This window comes from Narcine bancroftii, chromosome 3 (assembly GCF_036971445.1).
Source record: "Narcine bancroftii isolate sNarBan1 chromosome 3, sNarBan1.hap1, whole genome shotgun sequence".
In the NCBI taxonomy this organism is placed as follows: domain Eukaryota; kingdom Metazoa; phylum Chordata; class Chondrichthyes; order Torpediniformes; family Narcinidae; genus Narcine; species Narcine bancroftii.
The window spans coordinates 162732359-162748684 of NC_091471.1; the positions used below are offsets into that span (position 1 = coordinate 162732359).

A 16326-nucleotide genomic window follows, 5' to 3' on the forward strand; every position below is an offset into this window, starting at 1 on the left:
TTTAAATAGTGGGGTAACATTAGCTACCCTCCAATCCATGGTTACTGATCCTGAGTCTATCAAGTTCTGGAAAATAATTCTTAAAGCATCTGCTATCTGAATGGCCACTTCCTTGAGTACCCTAGGATGTAGATTATCAGGCCCTTGGGATTTATCTGCCTTCAATCCCATCAATTTCCCCAAGACCATGTCCTTAGAGATACTGATTTCTTTCAGTTCCTCCCTTGCATTAGTCTCTATGTTTCCCAACATCCTTGGGAGGTTATTTGTATCCTCTCTTGTAAAATAGAACTAAAGTAAGAATTTAAATGGTCTGCCATTTCCTTATTCCCCAGTCACTATAACATGTGTTGTCTTTCCCTCTTACAAAAGAATCATTTTTAAACAATGATTGCCAGGAAATGGCTCAGAAGAAGCACTCTTTTTAAAGTGAAAGTTTTGATTTTACTGAAGGATAGGTTGCTCCTTCATACATTCTTCCACACAAGAAATCTAAGGGATAGTTTGGAAACCTACAGCATGCTTCTCTGCAGAGTTATTTTTTAATATATGAATGACAACAGGCTCCCATTGCATCAGTCTCAGCTGAGATTGCTTGATTCAGATCTCATTCATCACAGAGGACCTTATATTCTTACCACCGGCCAATGCTGGCAATAAATTTAGATGAAGATCCACTGATTTCATTGAGTACAAAGATAAATTTAACCAAGAAGAAATGACATGTTCTTGCATTAATATATTGATTATTACTTGTGCAAAATAGATTCTGGAAAACAGGGGTAATGTACATTTTGTAATAAAAATAAATACCTTGCCTGTGGGAAAGCTTGCTAGTTTGTTCGATATGACCTTAAGGTAACAGCTTCAATGTTTCTGCAGTCAAGGATAAATACACAGTCTGGGTTCAGTGGATGTGTGGAGTCCTACCTTTGGGAGAAGATATCCCTGTAAGGGCTGCCATGTTGGAGGGCGATGCCGTATCCCCGGTCTGCCAGTGTGTTGCCAACAGTGAATAAAGAACAGTCGGGGCTGTTCAGGGCAATGTATTCCAACACCGCCACATCCCACACAAAGGCATAATTTCCAGATTTTACCTACAATTGAGAAGTTAGATTTTAGTCAAAACAATACTGCATGATCTAGTCTTTGTCCTGATCAAAAATCTAGGCCATCACTCTGGTGAAGTCTAGATTGCTGGAAGTGTCTTCTTTCAGATGGGACATTAATCTCCGTCCATTTTTCCAAGTCCTTGTTTTCCCCATCAGGTGGATGTGAGAGTTCATACAGTATATTGCTATTCCAATCACTCTTCTGGGGTCAACATTTTTATTAAACACAGGCCATCAAACAGTATAGTAAAGAAACAGATCCTTTGTCCTTCATGTCTATGCTGAACATGATACCCAAAATGTACTGTTACTTGCACATGATCCATATCTCTTTATTTCCCACATATTTAGGTGTCTTATCCTGAAACCTCTTAAATTCTCCTGATGTATTTGCTACACCACTCTACCTGTTCCATGCACCCACCACTCTCTGTTTAAAAAAGACCCTTCATATGTCCTTTAATCTTCTCCCCCCCCCACCCCCATAAATGCCTATTCTCTATTGCAGGGGTGTCAAACTCAAATTCACTGAGGGCCAAAATTAAAAACTTGGACTAAGTCGAGGGCCGAACGAAATATTCACTGAAAATTTTCAACAACATCTGCATGTTTTCTCTTCTTTCAACATATGTAATGTTAAACTTTAGGATATAACTTTAGGAGGATAATGTTACAGGTCAGGAGTAGGTAGCTCAAGTTCACCCTTTGCTTGACCTGAGGGAAACCTATTTGGTCCCTGTGGAGATGTAGTCAGCATTCACAGGCTGTGTCCATTTTGGCCTGCATCAGGACTCAGCATTTCCTGCTCACTCCTCAGGCTCTAGGCCTCTATTCACCCTCGACCCACCATCCCTCTACCTGACCAGTCCTTTATCCAACCTCTACTCACCCCTCACTCCACTCACTCTGCCTCTACCCACCCCATCCTCTACACGCCCCTCTACTGCCTCTCCCCTCAACCTGTTCCTCCCTCTACCCATCTCTCACCCTCTAATCACCCCTCCCCTACTCGCCCTGCCCCTCCCCTTTTACCTCTTCCCTATCCACCCCTCCTTCTACTCATTCCTCCCTCTAACTGCCCCCGCATCATCATAACTTTCCCTGCCCATTACTCCTCACCTACATCCTCTGCCCACCCCTGCTTACCCACCCACTCAGGCCCAGCGCGCTGCCGATCAGCCTTTGCGGAACAGCGGGGGCCGTGCGCAGCTTGCCATATCCGTCGCGCCGACAGGAAATCACAGGCGCTCGCCAATCCACTGCACCGCTCGACAGGTGGGAGAAGTGACTGGTTGTGCGGGGAGCCTTCCAACTGGCTTGCCGGCTGATGACATTGACAGACTTCTTGTGTTACAATTTTGTTTTCCCCATTCTCAAAGCTTGCACGGTCAACCTGCAACACTCTTGCTCCCTCCGCGTCCCGTGGATCTGATGCCAGGGTGATGTTAGGATTCCCAGCAGAAGGTTTGTGGAACTTTACCATTCTGGATTCCTTTTTGAGAATATTCTGGCCATCTTTTAAGGGGGGTGGTTTTAGGGGGGAGGGGATAGTTAGGGGGTGGGGAAGGATGTGCAATGAAGGGGGAGGATGGTGGGGGTGACATTACCAAAAAACAGCATCGGCTCTCGCTACAGGGCGGGCCACCTCTAATACATTTTTGAAATGATCTTGCGGGCCAAATATAATTATATCGCGGGCCAAATTTGGCCCGCGGGCCAGAGCTTGACGTGTGCTCTAGTCTGTGACATTCTCACCCTGGGAAAATAATTCTGACTGTTTACCCTGTCAATTTTTTCATAATTTTATGAAGTTCTATCGATTTCTCCTCAGCCACCAAGTATGTCCAACCTCTCCCCATCACTCATACTTTCTAATCCAGGCAACATCCTGGTAAATCCCTTCTTGACTCTTTCCAAAGCTTTCACATCCTTCCTATAATGGGAAAACCAGAATTGCATACAATACTCTGAGTTTTTCCCACATTTACCATGATTGAAATTGATTCTACACATATTATCATTTTGGTTTTTGTGGAACCCTACTGTGTTTCCTGCACCACAACAGGACAACACTCCAAAAGTATCTCTTTGGATCTGAAGCATGATGGAATATCCTGAAAGGGAACACAAGGCTTTATACAACTTGGTTTTATTTCCTTTCCTCAAAGTAATACTTTTGGAGAAAACACTAAAATGGAAGAGAAAGATAGTAAATTTGTCTTTGATTCCAATTTAAGATTATGTCATACTCATTTTTCTGAGTTTCTCACTTCAAGATACAATCATGGACTGAATTCCAAGGGAGGTTATTTGAACAGGAAGCTCCTATAACACAAAACCATGTGATCAAACTTGTTGGAAACTGTAAAGAGAAAGGGGAGAATTTGCTTGCAAATAGAAAGATTGGTAATCAGAGGCTAAATATTCAGATGAATAAGAAGGAGGGTTGTTAAGAGTGAGCTGTGGTGCTTTGGGATGCCAGATGAAAGAGGAATGCATTCTGTTAATGGCAGGACTCTTAAAAGCATAAATCTGCAGAGGAGATCTGGTGGGGGGGGGGGGGGGGGGAGAGGGATTTAGGCTCCATAATTACTTGAAAGAGGATATGCAAACAGATACAGTGGTAAAAAGATGTATGTTGTGCTTGGCTTCACTGAGAAGAGCATTGAGTGAAAGAGTAAGGAAGTCACATTGCAGCCGAGAATAACTTTGATTAGGCCACACCTGGAGCGTTCCCATTTATTTTTCACAAAATACTGAGGACAGTGAAAAGGGCTCATCTGCATGCAGACTAACAGGTTATCTTTAGCGTTACAAACAGCTGTATATAGAAAACATTAGAACATATTAGAGCACCAGTTAACTATCCATTCATCAGCTATTCTCACTGGATGGTTTCTGTTCACATTATCCTCAGGATCATAGTTTACCGTTATTTTTTAACACTGTATTGACATGAGAAAACTAAACTTGCTCATTAACGGAGAAATTTCTACTCCAAATTCCGGATGCTTGAAATTAAATGGATATTGATCCTGAAAAAGAATTGGAAATATTTTTATAATGGGGGATTGATTTCTCATGGGAGTATTGTTTTTGAAGAATTAGTCCTTGTGAAGGTTGTCACCTTTGTCCGATGAATTCAAGTGACAATAATGAACTGGGCTGATCCAATTTCTAAACTAGGCTCTTGCCTCTCAGGATTCTATGAGGTTGGACAGAAACTTGAGGAATTATAAATATATAGAAGCTCCTGGGTCTTGCAAGATTATAATAAATGTGATGGCTAAAGCTTTTAAAAAACAATTAATGGTAGGTTTATTGCACCTGTAATCCCAATGTGGAGTTGATTGCAGCAGTTCTAATCATACAATTTCCAATAAATAAAGGTGTTCAGAACCTGCATTCATCCACTGCCTTACCTGCAATGGAATTGATTGCTGCTACATTGGAGTGAATATCTAACAATGACTAGAAAGGATTGAAAAGAAAAAGTTAAATTTTCTGGTTGAAATCTCTGATCATGACTGAGAAGGCAATCAGTTCGCCGCACTTCACATCTCGTCAATCTTGCTGGCCCTCCACTCCGTGTTTGATCATCTAAACCATGCCTAGACCTCAGGCCTGAGAAGCTCATGTATTCTGCTGCTTCTTGTGTTCTTTTAATTTATACTCTCTTCAGGGGGACATAGAAAATAAGAGTAGGAGTCGGTCTTTGGCCTGCTCTACCATTCAATACAACCATTGCTGTGTCCTATTGCTGCTTCACACAAGGTCTGTTGATCTCTTTGATAATACCGAATATGTCTAACTCCTTCTGGAAATATACTTAATGACTTGGCCCTTTTTTTGTTTGCCTTGCATATCTGAGAATTTTCTGAGGGAAGATATTTCAACAAGTGTCCACTTCACCCTTGAATAAAATAATAATTAGGAGCAGGAGTATTCAGACCCTCTTGCCTACTCTGAGAGTTAATACAATCACAACTCTGTCTCTACTTTCCTCTATCTTGGCAAAGCTGGCAACATTAAAGAATCCATCCCACTCCAGTCATACTTTTTTCCTCCTTCCAGAAGATACAGTACATGGGCTTTAACACGATCCACAAGATTCAAACAGTTTCTTTCCTGCTGTTTATTGATTCTTCAATGGGCCTCTCACTGGCAAAAGATGATGCCCTTGCACTGTTTTAACTGTACTTTTCTCTGTTATACACCAGATTCAGATATTTTTTTCCTGCTATCATCAGACTCCTGAACAAACATCAACGTAGAAACATTATGTTTAATTTACTCACTACCAACTGATCTTTCCTTGAAACTCTGCACCTTGTTCTCTTGTACTCTGTTTTACTTATTGTATTGTGTATGAGATTACCAGTGGTCTGCTCGCAAAACAACCTCTGTCACTGCATTTTCGATACTTGTACTTGAAACACAAAATCCTGCACTTTTTGAATAGATGTAACACTTACATCCTGCATTTCTATTTTATTATTGCAACATCTGCTGCACTTAAGTATGGGTTGACCTGACTGGATACCACACAAAACAAAACTTTTCATTGGAATCTCAGTCCATGTGTTCACAAAGAAATTCAATTCAATTCTTTACTTCAGCACTAAACCTATGTTGCCCGATTCTATTAATATTCTGTACATCACAGTGACTGTGTCACCAGAACTCCTTTGGGTGGGAATTCAAAAAATTCACCATCCTCTGGATGAAGAGCAGCTCACAGAATGCTGGAGGAACTCAGCATGTTTACCTTTGGAAGAAGACAATTCTTCTCCTCTTAGTCTTGAATGACGATTGTTTATTTTGGGACTATGACCGCGACCTCCCCAAAGTTGCAGACACCCTGACAAAGGAATCACAGTCCCTGCATCTACTCTACAAAGTTCTTTGAGAATTTTATATGGTTTAATGAGATTATTATTCATTCTTCTGAAATCTGTTACTATCTTATGTGTTATGACCATGGAAAATCATGGCTTAACCAATGTTTTATGCAGTTTCTTGTGTGACCCTTCTGTTCTTGTATTAGAACATACAGTAGACCATTACAGCGTAGTACAAGCCATTTGGCCCTCAATGTTGTAGCGACCTACATATTCCTGCCAATAAAGGCAAAACCCTTCCTACCTCATAACCATCTATTTTTCTTTCATCCACATTCTTGTCCAAGAGACTGTTAAATGCCCCTAGTGATTCAGCTTCCAGGGGCATTTAGGAGACTCTTAGATAGTTTTTATTCTACTTGGGTTGCAAGAGATTTGGAAAACTGCAAAACAGTCTACAGAACTAGACTTGTGACTAAGGAATTATCTAGCAGATCATTAACAGTGTATTAGACTGTGGAGATTCACTGCTTTGTGCGGAGTAAAGTGAGTCATTAAACATTCCTTAAAGCCATGGAAATGAGACTAAAATGTTTGGTGTGACTCTTTGTTTAGAAAGAAGTTCTTGCATTTTTTCAGTATTTACAAAGGCTTCACAGATGAGGTCCAATTTGTGAAGGTTAGCTGTTACTATAGCATAAGGGATGTGGCATTACAAATTCTGCTATGTACCAGTGATATATTGGCATTGGAAGTGGTCCAGAGAGATTCAATCAGCTAATTTCTGGGGTGAAAGGGTTGTCCTAACACGAGTGGCTAAATAAATTAGATTTATATAATTTGGAGTTTAAAAGAATGAGGGGTGGGATTAGGATTCCTAGAGGACACGAAAGGGTAGATGGCAAAATGTTTTCACGATGAGAGAAATGACGGACAATATTTACAAGATCAGGGGGCAATCATTTAATACAGAGGATGGTGGATCTCTGGAATTCTTTAGACTGGAGGGTTGTTGATGCTGGATCATTAGGGGTCTTTTTCGAGGGCTATGGGGAACTGGCACAGACAACGTGACGATGCTTGGGACAGATCAACTGTGGTCACAATAAACAGCGGGGAAAGCTTAAGGGACTGAGGGGAAAAGTTTGGGTCAACATTTAGGACACCAAGGCTAGAATATAAGAACCTAAGAAATAGGATTAGAATAGCCCATGTGGCCCCTCAAGCCTGCTCCGTCATTTAACGAGATCATGGCTGATCTGATGATAGGCAACCTGCCTTTCCCCCTTGTCCCTTAAAGTTAACTCCTCTGGTCTTCTTTCAGATAGCACCATGCCCACCTGAGGGAACAGGTAAATCTTTGGGTTCATATCCCATCTGGAATCAGCAGCTGAGCCCTGCAAAGATTAGCCAAGATTTTTGCAATCAAGTCTCCGGAGTAGTTCATGAATCCACAATGTTCTGACTCAGGTGAGATTATTGAGCTCCAGTTATAGCAAATAAGATATGAAGAGAGGTGAAACATGATAACCCAATGACATTGGTTTTGTTAATTAAATCCAAATATCCTTCTCCACAACTTTGATTTTACAAAAAAAAGATGAATTCCATTGAAGCAAAAGTATATTAGTGTTATTTCCTCTGATGTTATTAATAAGAAAGCAATGCCTTTTGTAAGGAGCTGCCATTGTCTCTGCAAAGCATCATAACTGCTTCATTGCTCATCAGATTCCCAATTCAACAATTTGGCTGCCATTTAGAATAATGGTCAAATGCAACCAGGGAAAACCCTACCATTGAAACTCTCTGACTAAGCACATTCACAGCATGTAAGCTCATAAAGTGCCATATTATACACTGTCAGGTCTTCATGCTTGACTACACCTTCAGACAATGCATTTAGAATTAGAACATTATCAGCTCACAAATGTTCTTATCACAGCAGTTGATTGAAATTCATATGGCAAGGCTGCCAAAGTCAGAGATGAATTTGTGTCTTGGTACTAAAGTGAATTAATTATGGTGCCATATAATTTTCCTAACATTCCAAGTTTAAAGAACGTTAATGGAAAAAAAATCTCTATAACATTTTTGAATGGCCAAGTCCATTATAGGAACTGATCTCTCATCCATTGAAAACAGCTGTGTGAGGCCTTGTCTCTGGAAAGAAGCCAACATCAGGAGCAGGAGTCAGCCATCTGGCTTGTTGAGCCTGCTTTGCCATTCAATAAGATTATGGCTGATCTGGCTGTGGACTCAACTCCCTCTACCTGCCTTTTCCCTGACTCTGCCACATTTATATAACTGTGTTTTAAATACATTTTTAAATAACTGTGTTTTAAATACAAAGCCTCTATTGCTTTGTTGGGCAGAGAATTCCATAGAGTCACTGCTCTTTGGGAAACCAGTTCATCCTCATCTTCATCCTAAATCTACTCCCCCGAACCTTGAGGCTATGTGTCCTAGTTCTAGTGTCACCGACCAATGGAAACAATTTTTCTGCCTCTATCTTATCTCAGTGAAAACACTCCTGGAACCCTGTAATAAAAGTGGTATCTTTGAGAAATCAAACATTTCATGTTGACAACATTTCCTCAATCCCCAATGAAGGGTCTTCAGTCTGAAACTTTTTTTTTCTCTTTCCACAGACACTGCCTGACTACTGAGTGTTTGAAGCATTCTTTGTTTTTATTACAGTGTTCCAGGTGTGGTTTCATCAAGGCCATTTATAATTGGAGAAAGACATTGTACTCCGCAAGTTAAAAGACTTATCAGACCAGGCTACTTATTGTGCAATCACCTTCTGTTGACAGTGCAATTTCAGTTGTATTGGGAATTGATAAATAAATGGAGACCTTTGAATGAAAACTGTGCGATATTAATGCTGATCTCAGTGGTGAGCAAGCATTGATTGAGGTTTTGAGGTGTTACCTGCGGACAGTGCAATCAACATGAATTCAAAGCACAGTGTGGAATTCCAGGCATATAACCTCATCTGACGTTCTATTGCAGTGTCGAGGGATATTTGCTTCATTGCAGATGCTGAGATAAGATGTTAAATGAGGTCCTGTGTGCTCTCTTATTTGAAAAATATAAAGTCCCATTGAGCCACCTGAAGAAAGCATTGAAGCTTTTGTGGGAACTTCCTATTCACAAATTATAACTTCTGTGTCTGAATTAAAGCTTCACACACTTCATTGGCTGTGAATTGATTAAGGATATTCTGATCTTATGAAAGTTGTGATGCAAAGAGAGGTTCTCTCTTAAAACCACCCAGCTATAAAATATGATCAATAAATTCATGCTGTCTTTATTTCTCAATGTATTACTATCCACTGACAAAATGACACATGGCCCTAAACACAATAATGAATTCCTGATTTCAGATTTTGCAATGTAACAAATGAAATATCAATTTGAAAGGAATGGTTTACAGACTATTAAAAAAAACCTCTGTCATCCCATTTCTATTTCTGAGTGTCCCAGTGTAGAAAAGCAGATCTACTTAGTCACCTGGGCAATATAATCAACAATTCAGCTGGCACAGTCCATTGGCACAGTGAGCTCCAGTAACACTTAGATTATTATAGCCTTCGCTGCTGTATGTGTGGAGTCCTCCCTGTGACCGCTTAGTGCTGCAGTTTCCTTCCAATGTTGCAAACATATGTGGGTTCGTAGGTGAATTGATATCGTTGAGCAGGAGTATCCAGGGGGAATATAGGGAGAATAAAATGGGATTGGCAAACAGTTAGTGATATTGATGGCCAAAGGATTTGAATTCTATAATTCTATGAATTCACACACAACACAATTGAAGCTTTCAGCCTTCTACTTGAAATCTACTCATATAACCATATAACCATTTACGGAGCGGAAACAGGCCATGTTGGCCTTTCGAGTCCGCACCGGTTCACTCATGATGTTGCTCTTACCTGTTCTGTAATCTGCCTCAGCCCTGTAACATTGAAACTTTACACACTCTTCCAATTCTGGTCCCTTGATCTCTTCCACATTCCGTTGCTCCGTCTTGACAGCTTTACTTTCAGCTGCCAACACCTTAAGCTCTAGAACTCCTTCTCAAAACCCCTCAGGCTCCGAGCCTTCCCAGAAGATGGTTCTTTAATTCCTACCTCCCTGCCCTAACTTTTGGGCAACTGTCTTCTTGTCTCTCTCTGAGTAATTTAATCAAAAAAAGCTCCAATAATGTACCTTGGGAAGCTCGGTTGTGTTAAACATGCTACATAAATTAAGGCTGTTGCTGAACTGGGTGAAGGAGTGGGAATCTTTTTGAGCATCTGCCAATGCAGATTTTCATTCCAATTCTCAGGTTCATCAGCTGGAAATTAGAAATGTTCTGCCCCCTACTCCCTGCACTGGTGTGATAAGATGCTCTATAAGTGTAAGCATAATTATTTATTAAATCACTTTGCGCAGGTTAATTTATAAGGAATATTTAGACAACTGAATTTAAATTTATACTACTGTGGAGCTTGTGAATCTTATGGACCTGTTTGGTAGTAGCAAGTCAGAATTTCAGTGCATCTGTACATTGTATATGACAATAAACTCTCATCCTCATCAATTTAGGAAACTTACAGCCTCAGCTAATTTGGCTCATCAATAGCTCAATGAGTAAACTCACTGTCTCCCATCCACTGAAAACATCTTTATGTTGTGCTGCCTCAAGAAGGCAGCTAGCATCACAAAGGAACCCTATTCACAGCTTCTTCTCATTGCTACCTTTGGGCAGAAGATACAGAGTCCAACACCTGTAGGTTCAGAAACATTTTTATCCAACAGCAATCAGGCCCTTGAATCTGCCTGCATTACACTAACCCTAAACATAAACTAGTGCAGGATCACAAAAAGATCTGTTCATACTTTTAAAATATCACGTTTTTTCTTTGCACCAACTGCAACTCTGAATATCCATCCATCTATCCTTTTATATTTATTATCTCTTTTTTTTTGTCTTGGCAAATCGTGGTAATTTAATTTATACTGATGTGGTTAGTCTATTTTACATACCTGTGTGGCTGGAGCAAGCAAAAATGTTGGTGCATCTGGACACTCTACCTCTGTATATGACAATAAACTCTCATTACTCATGACATAAAGCAAAAAGCTATCGCCCTTATATGTAATTAAATACATTTATGATTCAAATGGTTAGACTGGGACTTTTCACCCTGGAAAGTTTACAAAATCATGAGAGGTATAGTTAAGGTAAATAGTCATAACATTTTCCCCAGAGAAAGTTAATCTAAAGCTAGAGGGCATAAATCTAAGGAAAGAGAGGAAGATTTAAAAGTGACTTGAGGGGCACCTTTCTTACACACATATAGATTATATGAACGAGCTGCCAGAGGAAGTGGGAAAAGTGTAATGTTGAAAAATAATTTAGACATGAACATGAAAGATTGAGAGGGATATGGAGTGAATGAATGCAAATAGGACTAGCTTGGTCAACATGGACAAGTGAGGCTGAAGAGTTTTTTTCCCGTGCTGGTCAACTCTATGATTATTAATCTAGAATAATTACCTCCTTAAGCTCTGAATTTCTGGTTCAGTGTTTTATTCCCAAACAAACTCTTGTTACAGGCATAAACTGGTTGCTCTCAATCTAACACTGTAACAGTGGCCACACTTGGAAACCACATCGTCATCTGTTCAGCACTTTTAAATTATGAAACGGGCTCCAAAAATGTAATTCTTTCTTACATTATTCACATACTCCATTAATAGGCTGTGCGTATGGCATACTGTATGGCGTTACGTTACTCAGTTGCAAGATTGGATAAAACAAGATTCAAAGATACATGTACAACTAAAGTAAAACATCATTTTTATCCTGTAGCATGACAAGGTGTGGGTTTCCTCCTGATGCCTTTGGATCTTCATGGCACAGGACATGGCACAAAGTCAAACATAGTTTCTGAGAACTTTCTGAGACATTCACGCCATCACATCTTCGGTAGTTGAAAAGAGTTCATCAGGATATGAGATTCAGAGAGGAGGAAAATTAATCTACCAACCTATTACCCTTTGGAATGTGAGAAAACTGAAGAATCCATGGGGTCGTAAGAACAATGTGAAAACTTCCACATAGTTAAAACCAGAAATTGGGATTGAAGCAAGTTCTCTGGAATCATGAGAAAGCAGCTCTACTGTGCTATTGTACTACCCAGAAACCCTCACTGGAGTTAAAAAGTACCTGGATGTATTCTTGAGCAGCCACAACACTCAGGTCTTTGATCCAAGAACAAGGAGGTTTGGATGGGAGTGCTTCTGCCTCACTGCGCTGGAGAATCATGCAGGATAGACCCTTTGGCCTAACTTGTCCATGGCATCCAAGATGGCATACTGGGTTAGTCCCATCTGCCTGTATTTGGTCCATATCCTTCTTAGCTCTTCCTATCTATATATTTATATATCTGTGCAAAGTTTCTTTAGTGTCAAAATTGTGCTGGCTTCTACTGGCAGCTTTCACTGCACCCTGCACTTTTGTTTTATGACAGCACGACCTGTTTTACTTTAGTATGGATTTACTTGCTTGGATAGCATGCAATAAAAAAAGCTTTTCACTGTACCTTGGTGAACATGACAGTAAATAATTCAATTCAACTTCTCCTTGCTTTTTACCCTTTGCTGTGGGTGAGAGATCATTCTGATTTATTCACAGCTCATAATTTTATAGACCTTAATTAAGTTTCCTCTCAAACTTCCCTTTTAAAGAGACAACATCAGCCTTTCTAAATTTTCCTTCCAAATCCTGACTAAATTCTTATCGAACTCCTCCGCATCCTCTCCAGTGCCTTCACTTATATCTTGTAACTTGGTGATCTGAACTGTACAGAAGAGATAAGCTCTGGTCTAACCAGTGTTGCACACTGTTTCAGCATGAAGTCCCTGCTCTTAGCCAATAAAGACATACTGTTGACTAATGAAGGTATCCTGTTGGTGTTTTTAACCATTTTATTGACCTGTTCTGCTAACTTTAAACAGACATGCTGGAATGTTCCTCTGATCCTTCTTGACATTTGATATCTTTCCATTTACTCCGTTTGAAGTTCAAGTTAATTATCATCTGAGTGTACATATACAACCAGACCAAACAGTGTTACTCCACACCATGGTCACACACATACATAAATTGCTCACACAGCACATAATCATCGCATTCATACATAAAAAGTATAATATAAAATAATAAGTATAAATATTCTGGAATAATTTGCTCCATTTCATTTATGAGACTGAAGGTTGCAGAACACCTTTCATCAATCTCGCAACCTGCGGTAAGAAACTATTTCCCAGCCTGACAATCCTGATTTTGATTTGTACCTCTTTCCTGATGGTAGCGGATCAAAGATGGGATGGATCTTTAATAATTTAGAGGCCTATTTAATCAACACTCCTAGTGAATATCATCAGTAGAGCAAAGGGAGACCCCAATGATCTTCTTGGCTGTTTTAATGTTCCTCTGTATTGACTTCCAGTCCGATGATTTGCAACCACCATATCGCACAACAATGTAGCCAGAGAGGGCATTTTCATTTGTGGTCCTGTAAAGAGATGTCAAGATGGAGCCAATAGGCTTACCCTCCTCAATTTCTTTAGGAAGTGTAGGCGCTGCTGCAAGTTCCTGATTAATGAGGAGATGTTGTGGATCCAAGATAGGTGGTTGGTTAAATGACACCAAGGAACTTTATGCTCTCAACTCCCTTCACGATGGAGCCATTGATGTGCAGTGGAGAATGATTAACCTATAATCTCCTGAAATTGACAATCACCTTCTTTATCTTGTCCATGTTGAGATTCAGATTGTTGATCTCATACTATTTGAAGAGCCTCCCAACCTCCTCTCTGTAAGCTGACTTACCATTGTGGCTGATGAGGTAAACAATTGTTGTTCCATCCACAAACTTAATGATGACTTGTCTTGTGGCACTCCTCCAAATACATCATCCAACTCTTCTCTGCATTATGACAATAATCTTGTTTAACAGCAGGGAAATATCAATTAATAAATACTTGAAAAAAAAAAGGATTTAATTGGACCTTTTGCGAGAATTAGTGTACCTGAGAAGATTCTTTCACTATTGGAGAAGGGTCCAGAATGAAGGGCTTTTCGTGAGTTGAAATGCAAGATATTCAAGACAAAGCACAGAAAATGATTTGGTACAAAAAGTCATAACATGTGAAATAAACATCCAGCTAATTAATAATCCATTACTGAGAAAATGGATCGATCTGTGCTGGTTTTCTTAACTGATAATTAATTTAATGTGGAATAAATTTGAATCCTACTTTTGGGTCAGATCATACCAATCAGTTTATTTAACCAGCCACTTACTGTTGTGAGCTAACCTTGTAACCTGAATACAATTTCTGCATTAGAGATGCACTTGATGACATCATTCTCCATGGAAATATGCTTCTTGGCTCTGCAAGCGAATCACATTAAATTTATCAAGTGACTCATGTTGCTCTACATGGCTTTAACTCTGTAGTGCTGACTTGGGAGACAGGCAGCTAAGGGTAAAAGTCAATTACGTTCTCAGCCCACCCCACACAGAATCAGCCTCTCAATCCCTCCTGATCTCCCACATTTGAAGTTTGATCTCCTCTCTCCTGAGCCCTCAGCCCCAAACCATCCATCCATATACTGAGCTCTAATACAACCATTGGAGTATGGCAAAATATTGGGAACGGCTCCTGCTCAATACTTATGTAAATTACAATCATTCTGCCCTCTTATATCTCTACTCTCACACCAGCAAAATTCCTAATTGTTCCTCGAAATCTTCTTTTAACTTTATTTTTTTCTATAACTGACACTTTGTTTTTGTAATACAGAACACTGAACACTTTTACTGACTACTGTAACACTGCCCTTTTGTTTTATCATTGCACTACATATTATACTTCAGTATGGATTGATTTGCTAGACCACACGCAAATCAAAGCTGTTCACTGTATCTTGGAGCAGTTAAAATAAATGATTCAACATCTTTGCCACAGGCTCAGAACAGTAAAGGGCTGCGATATTTGCAAAAAGTCATTTCGTCTACTTCATGGAAGCCTCCATGGTACAATTGAATTTTTAGGCATTACCATTCACGGGTGCATTATCTGGGTGCTTGAAGAAAATGACCAATGTGATATTGGAAGAGTTTGGAAGTATCAGGATAGGGATGGCTGGTTAAGAGGAAAGGCAAATGGATAGAGTTTCTTCTGTTGTTGTTGTATCTGTTAATTTGATTGATCAAATGGATTTTTCTTGGTACTGGTGGATGGAATTTGAGGCTGTGGTTTCCTCACTCAGTCCGTTTGCCATTGAAAGTGTTGGTTTGATGATTCTAGGCTTCTCCTGGCCAGCTTCCTTTAAATTCCAGATCATCTATAACTCTCTGAATTACTTTGGCCTCTCATAATGCAAGAGCATCAGAAATGAGAGGAGCAGGCCATTTGACCCATCCAACCACTCCACAGGTAAATGAGTTCAGGAAAAAAATCACAAAACTCTGTAAACACCGTGGATGAAGTAAAAAACACAAAATGCTGGAGAAGCTCAGCAGGTCAAACAGTGTCCCTTATGTAGCAGAGGTAGAGATACATAACTGACCGGCTAAAGTAAATGAGGCCTGCGGTTATACAAGTGAAGTGTGGCTTCACTTGAAAGGTCTATTTGGGGCCTGAACTGTGGTGAGGGAGGAGGTGTGGGCAGAAGTGTTGCACCTCCTGCAGCCACAGGGGAAGGTGCCACTGGGGGGATGGATGGGGAGGGATGAGTGCATGAGGGAATCACCGTGGGAGTGGTCCCAATGGAAGGATGAGAGGGGTGAAGAAGGAAAAATGGGGAGGAAAAGGAAACCATTTCAATTCTGAGTCACACTCCCAGAATCATATGTCTATCTTGCCCTGACCACCCGGCAAGCAGCTGAACAAAAGGATGGGGGAGGGGAGCGGCAGGAGATGATAGGTGGATGAGGGGAGGGAGGGCACAGAAGTAATGAGGAGGAGGAGGGTAGAGGTTGAATGGAAAAACTGGAAAGGAGGAGAGGAAAGAAAAAGTGAGCCAGTTTAACAGAAACCAGAGAAATCAACGTTCATGCCCAGACAGAAGTAAAGGTGTTGTTTCTTCAATCTGCGGGTGGTCAGGGCAGGAGAGTGCAAAAGGCCCTGAACAGAGATACGATTCTGAGAGTGTGACTTCTGCCCACACCTCCTCCCTCACCACAGTTCAGGCCCCAAACAGACCTTTCAAGTGAAGCCACACTTCACTTGTTTAACCGCAGGCCTCATTTACTTTAGCCGGTGCTCCCTTTGTGGCATTCTCCTCATCGGAGAGACTGGCCACAAATTGGGAG

The 16326-nt window shown here is 40.5% G+C and overlaps 1 protein-coding gene across 1 annotated transcript in view; it reads right to left on the minus strand.

The window, feature by feature from the left end:
- grid2 (glutamate receptor, ionotropic, delta 2) overlaps window positions 1-16326 on the minus strand; it is a 411443-nt gene that overhangs the window by 71748 nt on the left and 323369 nt on the right. The window contains exon 13 of the mRNA XM_069923112.1: window positions 931-1097. Within this exon, the coding sequence (XP_069779213.1) occupies window positions 931-1097 (167 nt within the window). The remainder of the gene's footprint in view (window positions 1-930; window positions 1098-16326) is intronic.